Raw genomic sequence first — 22,086 nt, forward strand, 5'->3', positions numbered from 1 at the left:
GTACCCCATCAAGATCTTCTCTAAAGATGATTTTTCAACTCCAGGTTCTCATGCCTTTGTTACAAACACAGTTTCTTCAGCTGCTACTTGGCACCAGAAATTAGGACATCCAAGTTTACCTCTTTTTCAGTCTTTAATAAGACAATTCAATTTGCCTGTAACAAAACCATATGATGTTACTTGTTTTAGTTGTAATGTTGTGAAGAGTCACAAACTACCCTTTCCACTCTCTGAAACAGTTTCTCATGCTCCTTTTGAGTTGTTGCATATGGATGTATGGGGCCCAGCTCCTATTCCTTCTGTTCAAGGATTTCGATATTATCTGCTTATCATTGATGATTACAGTAGATATTCTTGGTTGTTTCCATTACATTACAAATCTGAAGTCAAAATCACTCTTACACACTTCAAAGCCTATGTTTCAAATCAGTTCAACACCTCTGTTAAAATGGTTAGGTCTGATAATGGAGGTGAATTCATAAACAACTATCTGTCACAACTTTTTCTTTTTGCTGGAGTCATACATTAGACTTCTTGTCCTCACACTCCTGAGCAAAATGGAGTGGTTGAACGAAAACATAGGCATTTGTTAGACACTACTCTAACTCAGTTGACACATGCTGGGATGCCAACAAAGTTTTGGCTTGAGGCATTAAATACAGCAGTATACTTGGCTAATCGATTGCCTCATTCATCTCTTGGCTTTCAGATTCCCTATATTCTTTTGTTTCATAAAACACCAGATTACTCTACTCTTAAGCCTTTTGGATGTGCATGTTTTCCTTGGTTAAAACCTTATATGCCTCATAAACTTGTTCCAAAGTCCATTTGTTGTGTTTTTCTGGGCTATTGTACTACATCAAAAGGGTACAGGTGCTATGACCCTATTGGAGACAGAGTTTATGTTTCTAGACATGTTAGATTTGAAGAACATTATTTTCCTTATGCTAGTCTTGTGTCTTATTTTGTTCCTTCTAACTTTTGCTCTACTTCTTTTTCTGTTCCCCTAACTACTTTTGATGATATCATGATTTCTGTACCTCTTTCTCCTGCTACATCTGTGCCTTCTTCATCTCTTGTCTCAACAGACACATCTTCCCCTTTAATTGAGCCTGTCATTCCTTCTGATTCTGCTACTTCAGAACCTATCATGTCTGCACCTGCTACTGCATCCATTTCTCCTCCTCCTCCTATTCTTCCTGTTCTCGCTCCTAAAGTTGTTTCTAACACGGATTCTTCTCTGCCTTCTACTAGTTCTTTACCAAGTTCCACTAATGTTCAAGTCTCTTCTAATTCATCTCTTCATTCCATGAAAACCAGATCTCAATCTGGTATTTTCAAACCAAAACATCTCATATCTCTGTTTACAGCTTGTTCTTCTTCCATCCCAGAACCTAAACATTTTCAAGAGGCAATTCCTCATTCAGTTTGGCAAAAGGCTATGGCTGAGGAATATAAGGCTTTAATCACTCAAGGAACATGGACTTTGGTTCCACCCCCTTCTCATGGAAATGTCATTGGTTGCCAGTGGATCTACAAAATAAAGAGGCACTCTGATGGTTCCATTGCCAGGTATAAGGCTAGGTTGGTTGCAAATGGCAATCAACAAGCAGAGGGATTGGATTTTTTGGAAACCTTTAGCCCAGTGGTGAAACAACCTACTGTTAGAATTATTTTGAGCTTGGCAGTGCACTATAAATGGCCTTTAAAGCAGTTAGATGTCTCCAATGCTTTCTTGCATGGAGTTATTCACGAAGATGTTTATATGAAGCAGCCCTTGGGATATAAAGATCCCGCTCATCCGCATTTTGTTTGCAAACTCAATAAAGCTTTATATGGTCTTAGACAGGCTCCAAGGGCATGGTTCTCTGTGTTTTCTTCTTACCTTTTGGAGCTTGGATTTCAAGCAAGCAAGGCAGATACATCCTTGTTTCTTCTTCACAAGGGGTCCTCTCTTACTCTGATATTGGTCTATGTGGATGATATCATACTCACAGGCAGTGATTCTTCATATCTCACTCATCTTGTTCACTTGCTTAGCTCCCGATTTGTCATGAAAGATCTAGGATCTTTACATTACTTTCTTGGGATTGAGGTCACTTCTACACCAAATGAGTTGTTTTTATCTCAGGCCAAATATGGTCAGGAAATTTTGACCAAGGCTGGTATGCAGGAATGCAAACCGAGTGCATCACCAACATCTTCCAAAGGTCCTTATGATCCTTCTGATCCTTTGTTTGATGATGTTATGTTGTTCAGAACCTTGGTGGGCTCATTACAATACCTTACTCTCACTAGACCTGAGATTGCATTCTCCGTTAATACTGTATGCCAACATATGCATCAGCCTAAAGTCAGTCATTTTGTTGCTGTTAAACGACTTCTTTGATATGTGAAAGGAACTCTCAATCATGGTCTGCATATTACTTCGGGATCTCTTTCTTTGACTGCATTTGCAGATGCTGACTGGGCGGGAGATCCAGTGGACCGACGTTCCACCTCTCGTTTTGTTGTCTTTCTGGGATCAACACCAATCTCTTGGTGTGCCAAAAAGCAGCCCTCCGTTGCTCGATCTTCCACGGAGGCTGGGTATAGGGCAATGGCTCAAACAGCAGCTGATCTGGTATGGATACAGCAGCTTTTATCTGAGCTGCACATTCCCATTTCTCCTCCTCATATTCTTTGGTGTGACAATCGCTCTGCTATGGCCTTAGCATCCAACCCAGTATTCCATGCTCGAACAAAGCATATAGAAATTGATTATCACTTCATCAGAGAGCAGGTTTTGGCTAAAAAATTGGTTCTTTGTTTCATTGGTTCTACTGCTCAGGTTGCTGATATTTTTACCAAAGGGTTGGGTGTATCTCGTTTTCTCTTCTTGAAATCCAAACTCATGGTGGGTTCACCCCCCATGAGTTTGCAGGGGAGTATAAAGGAAAGCACAGCAGTGCACAACAGTTAGTCGTTAGAAGTTAGTTTGGTAGTTTATTCAAATTCATTTGAAATTCAGTTTGATTGTATTTCATTTGTGCTTTCTCTGTGAGTTAGTTGAGATGTAAGTTTGGATTGCCAGCTCATCAATCCAAGCAGTGTTCTTGTGGTCCAATAGGAGCTGTTTCATCTCGAGAGATAAATAGGGGTTTCTCTTCTCTGTAAAGACACGAAAAACAGTTGAGGAAATAATAGAACAAGATTCTCTCTCTCTCTCTCTCTCACTTCTATTTCAATTTACTGATTTTGTCAGTGAATAGCACTGTTGTTAAAATAAAGTGTTGACACTTGAAAAAGTATATATCCCTTCTCGGTGGCCATTCCGTTTGTAATCCTAGTAGTAGTTGGAAAACCATGGAGTTTTGGGGGTTAATTCTGTGTCTCTTGTTAACCATAACTCTGCTTCAAACCCTCCATTCGATTCTAAGGCCAACCCGAACAAAATCAAATCTTCCACCGGGCCCGACTCCGCTACCGGTCATCGGCAACCTCCTAAAACTGAGTAACAAGCCCCACAAGTCCATGGCCGAGCTAGCCAAAACTCATGGCCCAATCATGAGTTTGAAATTGGGCCAGATAACCGCAGTGGTCATTTCTTCTCCTGCCTTGGCCAAAGAAGTGCTCAAAAAGCAAGACCTTGCTTTCTCCTTCAGAACCATCCCCAATGCCCTGCAAGCCTACGACCAGCATAAATACTCCGCCGTCTGGCTGCCGGTCTCCGACCGGTGGCGTAGCCTCCGAAAGATCATGACATCAAATATGTTTTCAGGTAATGCTTTACAAACAGAGTACTTATATATTCCAGTTACTATAGAGTATAGAGTGATGACCAATGGGTACGTATTTTCATTTCAAAGTCTAAGCACCAACTAATTTGTGGCCTGTCACTGGAGGGTTTGCCACTTCTGAACATGAGGACCCGGAATTAGTTGACGTGCACGCAAGCTGACTTGGACATCCGATTATCAAAAATAAACTATTTTGTGGTCCGGTAATAGGGTTCAAAATGTAATTACCGCATCCTTCTTGTGTATTTATTCTTCAGTTGCCAGACTTGATGCTAATCAAAATCAACGGCGGGAGAAGGTCAAAGACTTGATCGCCTATGCTGAAAAATGTTGTCAAGAAGGTGTTGCATTTGACATAGGCAGGGCCGCTTTCACGACTTCCCTTAACATGTTGTCCAACACCTTTTTTTCGGTGGATTTGGCCGACCTGAGTCAGGATTCAGCGAAAGAGTTGAATGACTTGGTTGTTAGTATGGCGGTCGAGGCTGGCAAACCCAACTTGGTTGATTACTTCCCCGTGCTTGCGAAGATTGACCCACAAGGTATTGTTAGGTTGTTAACCATCATTTCATCGAAAAGTTCATAACCAGACTGGAACTGACCCGAAAAAGCAGTGTATAACTCTTAGATCTAATGTATAAGTTTATGAAGTTAAACCAGGAATTCACACTTATTGTTTTCTATTGTCAACAGGTATAAGGAAACGCATGACGGTTTATTTCGGAAAAATACTTCAGTTATTTGGTCGATTGATTGACGAAAGATTAAATTTAAGGGAATTGTACAATCCTAATGCAGAAAAAGATGTGATAGATATTTTACTCAATTTAAGCGAAGAGATTGATCGAACTCACATCGAGCGTATGTGTTTGGTTCGTACCTTCATCCTTGTCCCCGTAACATACTTTAGTTACCTTCTCATCCTCCAATTCATCATTTACAATATCTGATGATGCTTATGATCAAATTTTATCTAGGACCTATTTATAGCAGGGACAGATACAACATCAACAACAATTGAGTGGGCAATGGCGGAACTACTTCACAATCCGGAGTACTTAAAGAAAGCAAAAACCGAGCTTGAACAAATTATTGGCAAAGGGAAACCAATTCATGAATCAGACATTTCGCAACTGCCTTACTTGCGATCCATTGTGAAGGAGACGATGAGGATTCACCCGCCGGCTCCATTCTTACTCCACAGAGTAGAGACAGATGTTGAAGTGTATGACTACACAGTCCCTAGGGGGGCACAAGTGCTAGTAAATGTTTGGGCTATTGGCAGAGACCCTAGCATATGGAGAAATCCAACGACTTTCATGCCTGAGAGGTTTTTGGAGTCGGAAATTGATGTCCGAGGTCAAGACTTTGAGCTGATTCCTTTTGGCGCCGGGCGAAGAATGTGCCCTGGGTTGCCTCTGGGCCTAAGAATGGTTCACGTGGTGTTGGGTTCGCTCATAAATTCGTTTGATTGGAAGCTTGAAGGTGGGATAACAAGAAAGGAGTTGGACATGGATGACAAGTTTGGCATCACCTTACGAAAGGCTCAACCTCTACGTGCCATTCCTTTTCATATGTGACAATGTCTCGGTTTTTTTTTTTCTTTTTTGTATGTGTGTGCATGTTTTTTATTGTCTAAGTTCATGTATGACAATGTATTTTGATTTGAATTTGTTCCATTAATAATAAATGAATAAGGATTCTGATTTTCGCGCTCAACAATTGGCTAGAGGCGCTCCACTTTTGTCTCCATCCGGTGAGAGAAGCAATCTGTTTGCTCTGCATTCAATTAAAAAACTTATTTTGATTGGGTATCAAAATGCAAAGATTATTTTAAAAATATGAATGGTTATTAAAAATAAGTTTTTTATTGAATGCTATTCTCAACAAGCCCTACGATTCAGGCCAAGGAAATGCTGACCATAAAATTGTCTAACTTATTCCAAGATTTTTTTAGATTTTAAGATTCCGAATTCTGTTGAACAAATTAGATCAATTACATACAAAAATCCAACTGGGCTACATTTTTCAAAACCAATTAAATAATTATTTTAAAATTATTCAACGGATCATTTGTGCGTGACTTCTAAGCGGGTCCCACACAACCATGTGCAAAATGGTCCTTGACTTAGGATGGGTTACAGATGCAGCAAATTGCTTCTCACACCGAATGAAGACAAAAGTGAATCGCCTCTGGTCAATAATGGAGTGCCAAAATCAAAAACCAATCAATAATGTCCATCAACTTTTTGGTTGTTAATTTGAAATCTAAATGAAAAGATAGAATATTGGATCGAGCATCCACATATATCGGATTGAACTGATTTTCTACGGGTCCACCCGGGTTTTTTTTTTTTTTTTAAATAATAATACGGGTCGGATCATCTTTGTGGGACCCAGAATGGGCCCGCGTGCCCGTCGGTTACACTGTACATAATTACATATACACCCCTGCTTCTTGATTTTCTTGGCGGGGAAGTGGTGATTATACACATTCAATCATAGCGTATTGCTTACTTCTATTTTTTATGCTACCATCACACGAGTCCTCTTCATTAGCAACCCTCCTCCTCAAAAAATGCGCCTCCACGACCGCCCTCCGAAAAGCACGCCAACTCCATGCCCTCCTCCTAACCTCCGTGCCCGCCACCCTGCACTCGCCGTTTCTCAAAAACAATGTCCTCTCCATGTACTCAAGATGCGGGTCCCTCGGGGACTCCCGCCTCATGTTCGACAAAATGCCTCAAAGGAACACCGTTTCTTTCAATGTACTGATATCGGCCTATTCTCGGAGCACAAGACTCGCGCTCAAGACCATCAAGCTGTTTGTGCAATTGGGAAATGAGGGCCTTAAGCCTAATGGATCGACATTCACAAGCTTATTACAAGCATCTTCTTTGCTTGAAGATTCCATTATTGGCTCCACTGTTCATACCCATGTCATAAGGTGTGGATTTTCGGGCAATACATCTGTTCAGACCTCATTACTTGGAATGTACTCAAATTGTGGGGATTTGGAATCTGCAGAAGAAGTTTTCAGCTCCATAGTGGAGAAAGATTCTATGGCTTGGAATTCAATTATTTGTGGGTACATGAAAAATGATAAGATAGCCGGTGGTCTTCAATTTTATGGAAAGATGATGATGTGTGGTATGAGTCCTACCCAATTTACATACTCAATGGTCTTAAATGCCTGTGGTAAACTAAAAGATCATGCCTTTGGGCAGCTTGTCCATACCCGTTTGATCGTATCTGGCGCACCAACTGATTTGCCTTTACAAAACTCATTGCTCGACATGTATTGTAGATGCGGCAATACCCACACCGCATTTGATGTTTTTAGTAGAATTGAGAACCCGGATTTAGTTTCCTGGAACTCGATGATAGCTGGGTATTCTGAGAGAGGACGTGGTGAGGAGGCCATGGTAATGTTTGTCCAATTGCAGCAAATGGGATTTGATAGACCTGATGAATATACATTTGCAGCCATCATTGCGGCAACAGGAGCATTCCCAGCTTCGGGTTATGGAAAACCACTCCACGCCCAGGTTTCAAAAATGGGTTATGAGAGAAATGTCTATGTAGGAAGCACTCTAATATCTATGTACTTCAACAATGGCGAATCTGATTGTGCCCAAAATATTTTTAGCTTGATTGCCGAAAAAGATACGATTCTATGGACGGAGATGATTGCGGGTCATTGTAGAATGGCTGACGGAGAGAATGCAATTAGGTTCTTCCGTGGAATGTCACAACAAGGCCAAAAGATTGATAGTTTTGCTCTTAGTAGTGCTTTGAGTGCATGTGCCGACCTTGTAACCCTGAGACAAGGTGAGATGATTCATTGCGAGGCTATTAAAATGGGATATGATATCGAAATATCTGTGTGCGGAAGCCTTATAGATATGTATGCCAAAACTGGGAAACTTCAAGCTGCTGAATTGATAATTTTTGAAATAGGATTCCCTGATTTGAAGTGCTGGAATGCAATTCTTGGTGGGTATAGTCACCATGGGAAGGCGGATGAAGCACTGAAGGTGTTTGAAGAGATTCTAAAGCATAGTCTCGAACCAGATCAAGTAACATTCGCTTTTCTCCTTTCTGCTTGTAGCCATTGTGGTTTCGTTGATGAAGGGAAGTTTTTGTGGAATTGTATGAGAGAAAGGGGTTTGAGGCCTCTACCGAAGCATTACTCTTGTATGGTTAGTTTGTTAAGTCGGGCTGGACTCTTCAAGGAGGCAGAGGAAATGATTTTGGAGTCACCTTTTAGTGGAAATTATCTGGATTTGTGGCGAACATTGTTAAGCTCATGCATTATTAGTAAAAATTTAGAATTAGGGGTTCGTGCTGCTGAGTGGGTTTTAAGCATAGATGCAGATGATGGAGCAACGCATATACTGCTGACTAATCTATATGCTGCTGCAGGGAAATGGGATGAAGTTACAAGAATGAGGAGAAAGATAAGAGAGCTCATGTTCGATAAAGATCCTGGTCTAAGTTGGGTTGAGGTCATAGATAGTATCCATGTATTTTCCAATAGTGATCAATCGCACCCAGAGATTGATGAACTGCAGGGTGAATTGAAGAGACTAAAAGGAAACATGATGAGATTAGAAAGAGATGAGATTTGACACAATGGGATGCTGCACAAAAGATGCAGGCAGGGTGGCTTCAGACATGTCAGACAGAGGTGACCTAGAAGAACTTCACTCGTACGGATTATCTTGTTGACTGTTAAAAATAGTTGACGACATCCGTGCAACGTTTCCAACAAGCCTATAATCTGGAAATAAACTTTCCAAAACCTAAGATAAAGACAAATTTTATTTTTGATCAGCAAGAAAAAAAAAAGAAAAAAGAAAGAAAGAAAAAAGAAGAAGAAGCCAATTTTGATATATTCATGCAATTGTTTCTTGAAAAAAGCAATCAAATTGGAAAGGAAAAAAAAACCGATGCTTGTAGTTCTTTTGGGGGCTGCTAGACGCTTCGCTTGGAAAACCAGTGCTGGCATTTTAATTTTTAAAGTAGGACTTAGAATGTAAGTTTTCTCGCTTATATATATTTTTATTTGGAACTCACAGGGGTTCACTTGCACCCTCTTCTTATATGCAAGAGCCACCCTGTGGATGCAGGGAGTAGTCTGGGATGAGCAAGGAGCTTCTGTTGTGGCCAAACCATCAGTTCTTGGTTTTACCAAATCACATACATTTTATTCAATGGTGGATTGGAGGAGATAAAACACAGGACACGTTGCAAATTGCATTTAGATAAGAATCGAATTCAGACACGACGCTCAGCAAGTAGAGCTTCTTGGTGACAGCCAAACCATTGACAAGACTCAAATCCTTTGATTATTGATGCGAAATTATCATCTGATAAATGTCTCTTTTGTTGTGGCATGCAGTAAAGCTTGTATCTGGGCTCTAACAACGTGCTACAGCCAACCATCAAAGAAACAAAAACTAAACAAAAGAAAACATGTTACAAACTTGAAGAACAAGAAAGCACCATTAATTCTTCAGAGAAGAACCAAAAGGGCATAAATCTTCCGAGAAATACTACAATCATCAAAGATCTCGGAGTTGTTTAAGATTCACTGGAGATACGTATTTGGGGTCTCCTTGGAGTAGCTGTTTGGCAATGATAATATTGGCAGCCTGGCTGGGGTGGTAAGGGTCCCAGAACACGTGCTTGTCACGGTCCTTACATAAACTAGACGAAGGTCCACATGGAACAATTCCAGCAAACTGGCCCCCATTTCCACAACATGCTCTACTCGCTGTTGTAAATCCTGCATCAGTTTCATCAATATCAGTGCTCTGAGTTTGATCACTTACATGGGTTAATTTAGCTGAGTTTTAGTTGCAATTATATCAGAACCTTCGGCTTGCTCTTTTGGACACGTTTAACTCTTTGGTGGGTAGAAGACGAGTGTTTGGATCGCTTATCACTGAGATCCTTCTCGCCTTTGGTTGAATTTGACCATGGGTGGCAGGATAGTATGATCCTAATATGGGCTGGCTCAATCTCTTCTGAGAGGTGGGATTTGGTGAGTTACGATAAAGAATCTCTATGATACTGACACTCCTATTCGATCCCACTATTCATGAGATAGTCTAGATTATTTTCCACAGTAGGTCGTTCCACGGTAACTCATTACGTCCCTCCTTATCCGAGTGTGATCTTATCTCCATTATCTTTTTGTCATTTGAGTACAACTATCCCTGATTTTACATATCATGGGATGGGTAACAGTTTTTTGGCCCGCTGGCCAGATGTATCAGTGGGAATACAGAGCACTCATATGTCAGTTTACGTACGTGTCCCGTTCATAGCCGATTAAGAACAACTAGACCAGTCACAGGAAAAATACAAATTTGGCTTTTCTGTTTTGGGATATTGATTTAACAACAAATTCTAACACTACACGGCTATTACGAAACCATGCCTTTATCTTACTTGAATCATGCGCTATTTTAGCAGTGAATAATCGGATAAATAAACACTAACCATATTTGGCATAGTTTTGGATGAGTTCCATCACTAGATCGTAGACATTTGCGTGAACAAATGTGGCTCCGGATAGGTTTTTGTTGAGCTCTGTGAGTAGATCCTTCAAGCGGGAATTATACTGAAGTGCCAGCTTGTTAGGCAGTGCAACACACTCATCTTCAGTTAGTTGGTTGAGTGTCTTCTGATAAGGGATGCAACCAAGTGGTCCAACATTTCCCACAACAAACTTCCTTGCATCCAGCTGATAAAGTCTCTGCCATGATTGATAATATGCCACAAAATTAACACACAGACAGATACTGCATTAGCACTGTTTTTTTGTTTCCAAACATTACAAGCGCGCTTCTTTTCTTTTCCATTTTTGAAACAGATAACCGACAGACTAACAATATTATCAAATGCTAGTGATTGGCTATTGTACCGTGAGTTGGCCCCGGAGATGGTTGATGAGATCATCAACGAAAGCATCTGGAGTTTGGGATATTCTTGCCCCAATTGAGAGGACTGGTAGTAGGTAATTGTTGAGAAAATCATTCGATCCAATTGTGATTGAGAATATGGATTTCTTCATTATATAATCTCTTGCCTGGGATTTACCCAACAATTTGTCGATCTGGTTTCTAGTAATGGCAAAATAATCAACCTGAATGTCCATTGAAAGCCTGTTAACCTGTCATAAATATGCACACATATGGTATATTTTAGTAAGCATAACATAAATCATGATGGAAGTTAATTTACGAACATACAAATATTCTTCCAGTGGCATTCATGATTCCACCCCCACCAGATGCATAATTCACTCCATGCAGTATGGCTTGTCCGGTGGAATTTGGGGCCAGAAACGGCACGGCATAGTGTGGCTGTCCCAGTTCCTCTCCTAAAACATAAAAGCCAGATAGCGGGCATAAACAGATGTCTTGGATAATTATGCTATAAAATCCTTCAGAAATCAACCAAGAGAATTCCAAGAATCAGTGTTCTTTTGTGTGTTTCTGAATGAAGAAATAAGTTTACCGATAAGATCTCCTATGGTTCTGCCATTGGTGTAGCGGCCGGTGGGACTTCCTCCAGAAGCTTGGAAATCAATCCCGTTGGGTGCGACATTGGCTCTGGACAAGGTTTGAAGATAGTTGTTATTCCCTGCATCGACCAAAGAATCGCCGAAGATAAACGAAGCTCCCAAGCCTAGATCATCACCCTTCAATAATCTCAAATTGATGAAGAAAAAGAACAGTGCAACGATAAAAGGACTACTCATGCCCATCTCTATTCTATCTCCACAGGTTGATGATCACAAACCAGGACTAAATTGCATGTCTGGTTGGGCAATTGCCTCAGTGAAACTAATATATTTATATACTTTGTGTACAAGTTCATATTTTTTAGTCAAGTGTATGTGTGGGGGAATTCTTCATTGCTAGTGGGTGGAAACATGCATGCGGCTAGGGGGTTGTTTGTTGTGAAGTTGCATTTGGTTTGACTCCAATTTTGTGCAACACAGTGTTGGAGTGAAGATGAATTTCAAGAGGTAGTTCATCAGTATGTTGAGGGGATAGCAGTGGTTAACTTTATAAGGGAAAAATGTGGCCTCCACATGAAGTCAAAGACAGTGTTTGGAAAATCTAGTGAAGACTAGAGTGGTCTTGTTTGGTTTAGGGGTTGAGAAGCTTTGAAGAGAACCATAGCCTGAAGTACTTCTTGGCAACAACTAGGGAATGGGTTGGACTTGGGAGCCCAAACAATGGTTTAGGTGTACTTTATTTGCGACTATGACACATGTAAGCACTCAAAGTGTGGCCAAAAAAAAAAGAGGGAAAAAGAAAAATAGTATCCTTTGCTTTCTTCTTCTTGTGTAATTTTTATTTTTCATTTTTTTATTTTTACATAGTACTTAAGATGATGAGTTTTGTACATTTGTTTCTTACGTACATGGCGATCAAAGCCGGCCATGTCATTCTGGGGTCCAAGGGGAATTTTAAAATTTGAGACTCATTATGCATTTCACAAGCAAACTTTTTGTTTAATGAATACTATGTATAACTTTTGGGGGCCCAAGATGAAAGCCATGCTCGCTCAGGACGCGTGACAATATTGTTTTTTATTTTTATTTTTTTTCCGCAGAACTAACACTAATTCATGAACGTTATTGTATGTCTCCAAAGGCACAATTCATCAAAGTTAGACTGTATCGGTAAAGCGCGGTCCCCTTTTTTCTTTTTTTCTTTTTTTATGAAATGTGTCCTCGTAGTGGGTGTAATTCGGACTCCTGTTCATCCTGAAATGTGTCTTTTGTAGTGGGTGTAATGTGGATTCTGTTCTTATACTTTATTAATGACTTTATGTCCTCGTAGTTTTATTATATTCGCAGTTCAATTATAATGCAAGTAATTAAATAAACACTTGTTTGTTGGGTATTCTTTTAAGGGTAAGTGCGATTAGCTCAAAGTTTATTACTCCTTCAACTCGCGATTAGCTCCCTTTAACGATTAGATAGGTCTAATATTAATTGAAACATGAGGAATGAAATATGTTTTTTTTTGAACAGCAAAAAAATTTCTTTAATCTATGAAGATGTTACAAAGACTAATAGGACAAGAAAAACGACATCATATTTCTAACAAAGCTAAGAATAGTCCTATGACCGAAATAGGTGCATCTTTTTATTTAGGGATGAAGAAAAAAAATTAGACAATTCAGGGGATAAAATTGGAATTACCTCTGGAATTTATTACTAGCATTAAAGTGAATATTCTACCTCAAAATTCGCTAACAGATAGTACTACTTGTTTTTATAACTCATTGTGTTTAGGATAATTTATTCATAACTCAACTAATTTTTGGAAATTCAGTCTCACAGTTCATTGACAGAGAATTTATAAATGTGGGACAAAGCGTCATATGAGCTTGCCGATTGGTGTTCGTAAACAGGTAAACTTGTTAGTATAAGGAAAAGGTACCAATTAACGTAAAGGATTAATCACGTAGAATATTGTACTAGCCAAATACTACTAGTTGAGGTTTTGAGTGTTGCTCCTATAGTCCTATAAAAGATTTCGAAATCTCGATGCGACTGCAGTCGGTTCCAAGTTCCACTATTCACAGTAGAATTTTGAATTGAGAGTGATGGCAATTCCTGGAGTAGTACAAAAAAGGGAACTTTTTCGTGCACTTTCTGTACTTTATTTGAGTAATTGATTTGGGGTAGTGATTTTGCCCCACATTTTTTTGATAATACTACACTTTGTAAGTGTATAGTGCAAAAATACATTTGCAGGGTATGACATTATCAAAAAATGGTATAGCAAAAGCATTTCCCTTGATTTGAACTTGTACAGTACTACTAGTTGTATTTACTCCTTCCATTCCGATTTATTTGTTCACTTTTTAACTTTTGAGTATCCCAAAATGTTTGTCCATTTGATTTTTAATTGAATCAATTTTTTCTTTTTGCCCTTCTTTAGTGGAAAAAAGTTGTGGGTAAATGTGAAAAGTTGTATATTTTTAAGTGTAATAATTATGTTCCCTAAAAAAGTTAAATTTTTGAGATAAGACAAACAAATTGAGACGGAATGAGTATTCTTAAATGCATATAATCTTTGAACAAGTATGATTGCATGTGATAAGCCAGTGGCGGAGCTACAGTGAGACTAGTGGGGCATGACTCCTACTTCAATCTCGAATGATACCAGTTTTACCTCCAAATTATAAATGCGATGACAATTTGTGTGTAAAATTATGCACATTTTTCTTGTCGCACTTACATCCCCTAAAATCTTTGTCAAGTTCTAAAGAAGTTTTCTTCTAGGTATTTGTTTTGGGAATTGATATTCACACTCACTTTTTTGTTATCCATACTCACTTTTTATCTTTTAACAAAAAAAATACACATACTTTCAACACAAAAAAAAACAAAAATGGGAGTATGAATAACAAAAAGAGGAAGTGTGAATATCAATACCCATTTATTTTTCATAAAAACCCGTATCCATCTCTGTATTGTAGGTGATTTGTAGGATTGCCTCTACTGTAAGGCTTCTCAACCCGCTACATGTTTTGTGTTGGAAATTGCAGAAATTTTGCCAAACTAAAAGCTAAAAGTCAGGGAAATGATATTGACACTTCAAAAATTAATGCAGGCACTCCAAAAAACAAAAAAAAATGGCTTTGGAATTACACTGATTTTGGAATGCAGCATCAATTTTTTGAATGTTAATATCATTTTCCTAAAGTTATTAGGTGGAAAGATTCCAACATTATACTAAGTGATCTCACCCATTTCATACTCAAGTAATGAGATATTGTACTTCCTTAACATCTCCTCTCATGTGTAGCCCATTTTGAGGGTAATGAGTGGAGAAACATAAATAGAGTAAATTTATTGGAAACCATGCCCACATTTTCTTCTTAAAAAAATAAGTACTTATTTTACATTTTTAAACTCAAATATAATGAAAATAAAAAATAATTTTTTTATTTTTTTGCACTGTTTAAAAGGTTTCTATGAATCTATCAAATAAGATCTATACTGTTAAAAAAATTATTTGCGTAACTATATAATTTTTAATCTTAAAATTATCTTCTTAAAAAATAAGTATTTAATTTTGAATCTGGAATGAGGCCTAAACATTTATAGTTTGATTTTGAATTATGGGTGTCCAAGAGCACCCAATAACTTTTCATTAATGGGGTTCTAATGTCATTTCAACACAACTCGAATTCCCTCCCTCTGAACCCATTTCCCTGTACGAAACACGTATTCCAAGTTCCACTCCACACTCGACCGTTGAAGACTCCAGAGTTGAAGAGAGAGAGAATAGAGAGAGAAACAAAATAGCAATGGTGACTCGGAGAAATGCTAAAACCCTAGAAACCCCAGCAAACCCAACCACCGACCTAATCAACGAAAATGGCCACACCCAAATCGAAGAGTCCCACAAAAAATCGGACTACGAGCAGGCCAGGGAACAGAGGATCAAGGAGAACCGTGAGAGAATGGAAAAGCTGGGCATTTTCGACCTCTCCCTCAAGTTCAAGTCGGTCAAGCCCGCTCGCAACAACTCCTTGAATGGAAAACCCAGTAGGTGTCTCTCTCCTCTGCCGCCCCGTGGACCCACTCGCCGGTCTTCTAGGTACACTTCTTTGCCTCTTTTCTCTTGTTCGGTGATGGGTTTCGTTTCATTCATCTGATTTAGAGCAATATTGGTGGTATCGATTGATTATTGTTAAGTGTAGCACATATAATCAAAATGGGTTTTTTTTTTTTGTTCTTTTTTAAAAACACCAGGGTTAGTTCAGTTGGTTGGTGAGTTTGCTCTTCACACAATTGATCAGGGTTCGTAAAGTTAGGTCACAAGAAAGTAATTTTTTGTGAATTTCTAGTCTGACGTAAATGGTTTGCCTTTGAATGGAATGAAGAGAGGATAAGTTGAATAAGCTCGCCCGGACACCCTTACCGTCGGAAAAAAGACTCTTACATGGCCCAATAGATCCGACTTATCTTGGATCTAAGACTCGCTCAAAGTATATTTTTTTTCAAAAAAAAAAAAAAACACTTTTAGCAGTATGTTTATATTTTTGTAATATTATTTTGTTTTTAAAATTAAATAGGAATGCACAAGATTTTATGCAGTTATAACTACAAAATTACATATTTAGTAATTGAATAAGTTGATCGAAACTACATATATGATAATTATTCGATAGTATCTTTTCAATATGTTATAATTACAAAATGACATATTTAGTAATTGAATAAGTTGATCGAGACTACATATATGATAATTTTTCGATCGTATCTTTTTCAATTTGTATTGGCAAAATTAATATTGCCTTTCATATGTTATAAATTTTTGCTAATGGTTCGCCTACCCAACTTTAAAATTCCGCATCACCAACGACTAACGGGGTCTAATTAAAGTCAATACAGCTTTATGAGGCATAACGTTTATCTGGAAGAAATGGGTTGTTGATTGTCAGCATAGGTGTTGATTGTTTCTGTTCCTCAACGCTTAACAGGATTCTTGCTTTCTTGGGTTTCTAGGCTTGATGGCGTTCTTTCCATATGTTTTTTTGTATCACTAGGCATCCATTTTGACAGGGGCGGAGCAATGATCTCTATTCTGGCTAGGCCAAATTGAGAGAGAATATTTTTAACTTAAATAAGCTCATGATTATGTATATTCTTGACCACTTTATTATGCGGCATTATATGTAACTATTCTGTTTATTTGTTTGGTAAATGGTAGTAATTAGAACACCCATAAACTTATAATGCGTGTACTTCATGAGAAATGGAGAGATTTTTAAGAACTAAGGTGAAAGGTTTGAATCGAAGATCGAACCAAATTTATCTCAAGTTTTGTAACTCAATATCAAAATCTCTATGCAAACTATCAATTGTATAGTTGAGCTATTCAAATGATGTCAACTCGAGCCCAAATGTGAATTTTAGAATTTTGACACTGTGGTGTTTTTGGATTCATATGTATATTAGTCTGCTTATTCGCATGTCATGCGTTATTTCTGTGCTTGTAAGAAGTTTCAAGACTCTCATTGTGAGTTTTGGAATTTTAACACTTACTGCAGTGTTTTTGGATTCATATGTTTATTAGGTTGACTAATCGTGTATCTCATACACAATATATGGGTATTATGTTGTTTCTAGACCCTCATTGTTTCCTCTTGGTGATATCGGTGGTAGTTGTTGATTGCTTTGTGAGTGGACTATAGATATCCAAAGTGGATTGTTGATGGTTACCATATTCGTCTCAAGACCTTAAAGCTGACGGTTTCTTATTTTTTCTCGTGTTTTAATACTCGATGATGCTTTTCTAATATATTCTTGTGAAAAAATATGAATCTTGGGATTTTGACATCTAGTGAGGTTTTTGGTTCATACTTCATAACACTTTTGACATGAATTGACACTTTCCTCACTCATTTTGGCATGAATATAGGTTGCAGAATGCGACACCAGTTGTCTACTCTGAGGTGGAAGTCTCAAAAAAGAATAGGAGTACTTCTTTGGAAGATGAGCGCGATTTACTGGGAGAGGGTTCAAAGCCAGAGGTTTACACGGACAAACATGAAAAGCTGTTGGGCAACACTGAGAGGAGTTGGACTCTTTTCGTTGATGGTATCGGACAAGACGGGAAGAGAATTTACGACCCAGTCAAGGGAAAAACTTGTCATCAATGCAGGTCGTGCTTTGTTTTTCATAGAAATCCACCAAAATGTCTTGAGATAATCAAAATTATACCTTTCTTACATAGAGTTTACACATTCTCCTCGAATGGCCTTGCTTAAGTTTGTAGATGCTGTTACTCTGCTGTGTGGCTACATACCTTCATCATTCATGATAGATATATGATTTTGCTTTTTGCAGGCAGAAAACCCTTGGTCACCGCACACACTGCAGCAAATGTGGCATGGTCCAAGGACAGTTTTGTGGAGACTGTTTGTATATGCGGTATGTTGTGATAGAGCAATCTTAGTCTCCTGAATGTTAACATCAATAAAGTCTCTCGTTATTCGTTTGGATCACCATAGTATACAATGAACTTATTCATTTAGTAGATGGGTTCGATTTTGGGGGACTACCTTCTGGGCTATGGAGGCAATCGATGGCATACAAATGTTGATCGATAGCCGTATACCTAATCACCACAGCTAGCTATGTTCAGCCAATTAAAGATTTACGCCTTGTTAATTCAGTCTTTGGTTTGAGTTGTCATATATTCCTTTTAAACAAGCAAACAACAAGAGTATTTTGCTCAAGTTGTGCTTCATTCCGAAGTGTATTGTGGGCAATTTTCAATAAACAAGAAGTTGCTTCCTCTCTTTCTTTGTTAAAGTTCCCTATTATTAAATGTGCCACTGCAGGGGAAGGAGAAGTTGTGGTCTTTTCCTTGTTAATCTAGCTGTGAACTGCCGAAATATTTCTCCAGGAGTTTTGGTCTGATGATTGTGGTCTACATGTATTGTTTGAGCAGATATGGGGAACATGTTCTTGAAGCAAATCAGAATCCGGACTGGATTTGCCCCGTCTGTCGTGGAATTTGCAACTGCAGTTTGTGCAGGCAAGCAAAAGGATGGCCTCCCACTGGCGCTCTTTATAGGAAGGTAATTTCTCTAACCATTCACAAGGTGATGTACACATTTCTTGTTGTACAATTGGAGCTAAGTTCAAACTGTCCACTTTCCAGATTTCTCAGCTGGGCTTCAAGTCGGTCGCACATTATCTCATCCAAACCCAACGATCACAGCCTGATTCCGACAAAAATCCCGGTACTAAGCTTCCGGCATCTTCCAAAAAATCACTGCTGTTTTCAGAAGTAGAAGCAACATCAGAGGGGAACAAATTGCCTATCTCCAACGATGACAATCTCAGTTTGGTAACCACCAAAGATGAAGAGAACAAGACAGATGATGAGCTCAAAGGTGTGAAAATTGAAGAAATGGATTTTGTTGAGAACGAACATGGTGATAGTGATATTGCATCTAAAAGCAGCCAAGAGCCTGACGAGAAGTCTGCACTTACCTCAGAGTCATCAGAGTCTGAATTGGAAGGCAAGAAAGAGGAGAAACTGCAGGTTCCAGATTATAAACACAGTGACAATCATGTTCCACTGGAAAGCAGCCCAAAGTTAAAAAGAAAGTCTCCTCATCCTATTGCTGAACCAACCCCAGGTAGTATAGGTGGTAGACTCAGGCAGAGGCGTCGTACTGGCAATGGGCAATCAGTACTAGTGGAGACAGCATAGGTGGAGTATTGAGGCTTCGATGCAAGGGAACATGATGGACTAATGGGGGGTTTTGTCGGCTTGAACTCAAGCCGAGAATTTCATTGTTGCATATGTAGAGCGACTTGAAAAAATGTTGCAAGACGATGTTTTGTGCGCTTGAATGTATTTTGCAGCATTCGGATGCGATGACATGCTGGATACGGCTTTTTGGGTTGTTTTTGTTTAGTCCTAAGCATTATGCAAGATGTGATCGATATCGAAGCAACCTTCATTACTTGGTTAGTACGTGTTGCGACTCAAGTTTCACGCTTGTTTTGGTTATGTAGACCAATTTATTGAGAAAATGGAGGGAAAATTTATGTCCAAGCTATATTTTTTTTTTTTGTTTTAGTATTTTTGTTCGTCTTTTTTGAATTCATGTTGAATTCACATTATATTTGTTGGCTTAATTATTCGTCTCGATTTGAGAAGTCTAAAAAGAAAAAAAAGTTCACGAGATGAAAAATATCAAATAGCTGGTATTTTTTGTCAACAATGTCAACTTATATGAATTTTTTTCAACTTCGGTCCACATTTTCATATCCTTCCGATCTCTCTCGTCGAAATGAACGATTAATCCCAAAAATTTCAACGAAAAGCTTTACAAAAATTACAAAAAGCAAGTTTTAATAAGGGGAAGTGATTTTCACTCCCCTTTTTACAATCCACCCTCCCTTTTTCATCTTTATCCACTTGAATAAATAATATTGCCCTCGGATGAGTGAAAAAATGGATTAAAAACTGATACTAACATAGTAAATTCATGTGGATAAAGATTAAAAAAAAAAAGAAAAGAAGAAGAGTGAATTGTAAGAAAGGGAGTGTGAAAACTATTTAATATATATATTTTTGCTTCCCTTGTTTTTTTTTTTTTTTTTGTCTTTTGGTTGATTGAATTCTTCTCCTTGTTGACATCTGCATGTGTTTCAATCTTGGACTGAAGAGTTGGTCTAACCATCATTTTCCTGGCCCGGGAGGCCACCAGTCCAAGCGTCCAAGGGAAAAGCCCAAAACTTCCAACACCTTTGGTGAAGGAATCTACGCTCTTCTTTTTAAGCATTTGAGACCATTTTAGTCAAAAGTTTGCATGAAGATAGTAGGTAAGGTATCTTCAATTCCAAGACATGGATTTTTATAATTTGGATAATAGGAATTTATACAAGGGGAAAAGCAAGTAAAGGACAAAAACAAGAAATCAAGTATATATGCCAAAATCTAGTTTGGTGCAGCTACCCATCTACCTAGTATCCATAAGAAATTATACTACACATTAATTTGTTTCGAGTATGCTTTCACGAAATGTGTTGGCCATTCGTATGAACAAAATAATTTCAAACCCATATATGTATTTTAATGTATGCACTTGTAAATCTTTCTGAACACGTTTCTTCCTCTTCTCTTTTTTAGAACAAATTATCTGTATTTTATACTAATGTATAGTTATTTTATGATCTATAAATCATTGTATAAACAGTGTAATAGTGAATTCCACATATAAAACAAGATATTGCACAGAAAAAAGTATGTTTTGAGTTTAAAAAATAAGTAACTTTTAAAGAGGTCCAACTATCTAGGCAACTATAGTGCAATTGAGAAAATTATTTAAAAGAGGGAGTACGTTACACTCGTAAATCAAAATATTAACTATTTGACTGTCTCGAAAAATCTATAATTAAGTCTAGCTGGCATTGGTTGTGCACAACTCTAAGGGCTTGTTTCGTAGAAGGATATCGGAGGGGATATAGATTCGGGATAAAGATATCCGAGTGGAGAATATCCAGTGTTTGTTACGTTTTTACTACTTGGAAATTATTTTCCCCATATTTACCGGCCAAACTACCCCTTGGGTCCGCTTTGTCCCCTTCATTTTACACCTTGATGTGTGTGTGTGTGTGTGTGTGTGTGTGAGAGAGAGAGAGAGAGAGAGAGAGAGAGAGAGAGAATAACTTCTTTTTTTGTCTAAACGGTTCGGTTGGAAAAAAATACCTATTTTGTTTAAGGGAAAATTAGGTATTTTACACTATATATTGCACATTATCCACCCATCATATCCCCTTCTAAAAGAAGTAATAAAACCATTGTAACTTTAAACTTTCTTTCTAAAATAATCTCCCCGCCAACTATATTCACTTCTTTATTCCTCTCTTATTAATTATATCTCCTTCTTCCCTTCAAATCATATAATCCGCAAAGAACGAGCAAATATGAAACAACGTTAAGCTGCCGTTTGCAGCAAATATGAAACAACGTCGTGCAACTAAAGGATTTGAAGTTGCAAGTTGCTGGCTTAATCTCAGTCGTCGAATGCCTTCATTAATGAGGTGTCAACTTGTATTGAAAAACTTTGGTAGATGGTTGGGAGAGAAAGGTGTGGAGAGGATATGGATCCTAATAGCAATGAATGCCCTCCCACAGATGCATTGATTTGGATTGGCGTACGTACGTCACTGCAAAAGCGAAAGCAAATTAGTAGTAGTAAAAAGGAAAGCCTTCCAAAGCAAAAGGCATGCATGCTTCCAAAAAGAGAAGTGGTGTCGGTGATACCAACTTTAACACTTCACATAAAGCAAAATCCATGAATTAATGAATGAATTAATTCTCACGTCCTTTTTTAAATAAATAAATAAAATTACCCTGATCTGCATTATTGATGGACTCTAGAGCATATATATATATATATATATATATATATATATATATATATATATATATATATATAGACACACACACACTCTTCATGCAAAGTACACATGCTGACCTTTCCATTCCCGCCTAGTCCCACGAATCTTGCAAAAAAAAGCATTCACAAATAGTAACTATTCGAGCAAGGGGTAATCTGGTCATTCTATAAATGATTGACTAGCCATGATGATCACATTTTAGTTAGTAGTATATCGGTATATGCTTTGATTTTTTAAATTAGAAAGAGAGAGAGAGAGAGAGAGTAAAGTGTTTTTTTTTTTTTTGACCTATAGCCACGATTCCAAAGAATTGGAGGGGGCTAAAGC

The 22,086-nt window shown here is 38.2% G+C and overlaps 4 protein-coding genes across 4 annotated transcripts; 3 read left to right on the forward strand and 1 right to left on the reverse strand.

Moving 5' to 3' along the window:
* The first annotated feature begins 3,164 nt into the window (after positions 1–3,164).
* LOC131336632 (geraniol 8-hydroxylase-like) lies at positions 3,165–5,498 on the forward strand. Its single transcript, XM_058372539.1, has 4 exons — positions 3,165–3,760; positions 4,037–4,321; positions 4,473–4,651; positions 4,757–5,498. The coding sequence occupies exons 1-4, from the start codon at positions 3,346–3,348 to the stop codon at positions 5,357–5,359; spliced, it is 1,482 nt and encodes a 493-aa protein (XP_058228522.1). The 5' UTR covers positions 3,165–3,345; the 3' UTR covers positions 5,360–5,498.
* A 731-nt stretch (positions 5,499–6,229) lies between these two features.
* Positions 6,230–9,538, forward strand: LOC131336633 (pentatricopeptide repeat-containing protein At3g50420). The gene is made up of 2 exons (XM_058372541.1): positions 6,230–8,469; positions 8,861–9,538. Exon 1 carries the CDS (start codon positions 6,308–6,310, stop codon positions 8,408–8,410), a length of 2,103 nt encoding a protein of 700 aa, XP_058228524.1. The 5' UTR covers positions 6,230–6,307; the 3' UTR covers positions 8,411–8,469; positions 8,861–9,538.
* On the reverse strand, positions 9,108–11,756 carry LOC131336634 (GDSL esterase/lipase At2g23540-like). Its single transcript, XM_058372542.1, has 5 exons — positions 11,310–11,756; positions 11,042–11,172; positions 10,714–10,962; positions 10,290–10,545; positions 9,108–9,570 (listed from the first exon to the last, which is right to left on the reverse strand). Exons 1-5 carry the CDS (start codon positions 11,557–11,559, stop codon positions 9,347–9,349), a joined length of 1,110 nt encoding a protein of 369 aa, XP_058228525.1. The 5' UTR covers positions 11,560–11,756; the 3' UTR covers positions 9,108–9,346.
* Positions 11,757–15,008: 3,252 nt separating this feature from the next.
* LOC131336635 (uncharacterized) lies at positions 15,009–19,409 on the forward strand. Its single transcript, XM_058372543.1, has 5 exons — positions 15,009–15,424; positions 17,252–17,494; positions 17,680–17,763; positions 18,287–18,416; positions 18,500–19,409. The coding sequence occupies exons 1-5, from the start codon at positions 15,132–15,134 to the stop codon at positions 19,055–19,057; spliced, it is 1,308 nt and encodes a 435-aa protein (XP_058228526.1). The 5' UTR covers positions 15,009–15,131; the 3' UTR covers positions 19,058–19,409.
* The last annotated feature ends 2,677 nt before the right edge of the window (positions 19,410–22,086 follow it).

Source organism: Rhododendron vialii, chromosome 8a (genome assembly GCF_030253575.1).
Source record: "Rhododendron vialii isolate Sample 1 chromosome 8a, ASM3025357v1".
In the NCBI taxonomy this organism is placed as follows: Eukaryota; Viridiplantae; Streptophyta; class Magnoliopsida; order Ericales; family Ericaceae; genus Rhododendron; species Rhododendron vialii.

Bases quoted from the DNA above. Each gene is read 5' to 3' on its own strand.
- LOC131336632 (XM_058372539.1), top strand. From the start codon at position 3,346: ATGGAGTTTTGGGGGTTAATTCTGTGTCTCTTGTTAACCATAACTCTG. The intron at 3,761-4,036 runs GTAATGCTTTAC...TTTATTCTTCAG, and splicing joins GACATCAAATATGTTTTCAG to TTGCCAGACTTGATGCTAAT. The intron at 4,322-4,472 runs GTATTGTTAGGT...TATTGTCAACAG, and splicing joins TGCGAAGATTGACCCACAAG to GTATAAGGAAACGCATGACG.
- LOC131336635 (XM_058372543.1), top strand. From the start codon at position 15,132: ATGGTGACTCGGAGAAATGCTAAAACCCTAGAAACCCCAGCAAACCCA. The intron at 15,425-17,251 runs GTACACTTCTTT...GCATGAATATAG, and splicing joins CCCACTCGCCGGTCTTCTAG to GTTGCAGAATGCGACACCAG. The intron at 17,495-17,679 runs GTCGTGCTTTGT...TGCTTTTTGCAG, and splicing joins AAAACTTGTCATCAATGCAG to GCAGAAAACCCTTGGTCACC.
- LOC131336633 (XM_058372541.1), top strand. From the start codon at position 6,308: ATGCTACCATCACACGAGTCCTCTTCATTAGCAACCCTCCTCCTCAAA.
- LOC131336634 (XM_058372542.1), bottom strand. From the start codon at position 11,559: ATGGGCATGAGTAGTCCTTTTATCGTTGCACTGTTCTTTTTCTTCATC. The intron at 11,173-11,309 runs GTAAACTTATTT...TTTATGTTTTAG, and splicing joins AACCATAGGAGATCTTATCG to GAGAGGAACTGGGACAGCCA. The intron at 9,571-10,289 runs GTTAGTGTTTAT...AAACTGATGCAG, and splicing joins CCAAAACTATGCCAAATATG to GATTTACAACAGCGAGTAGA.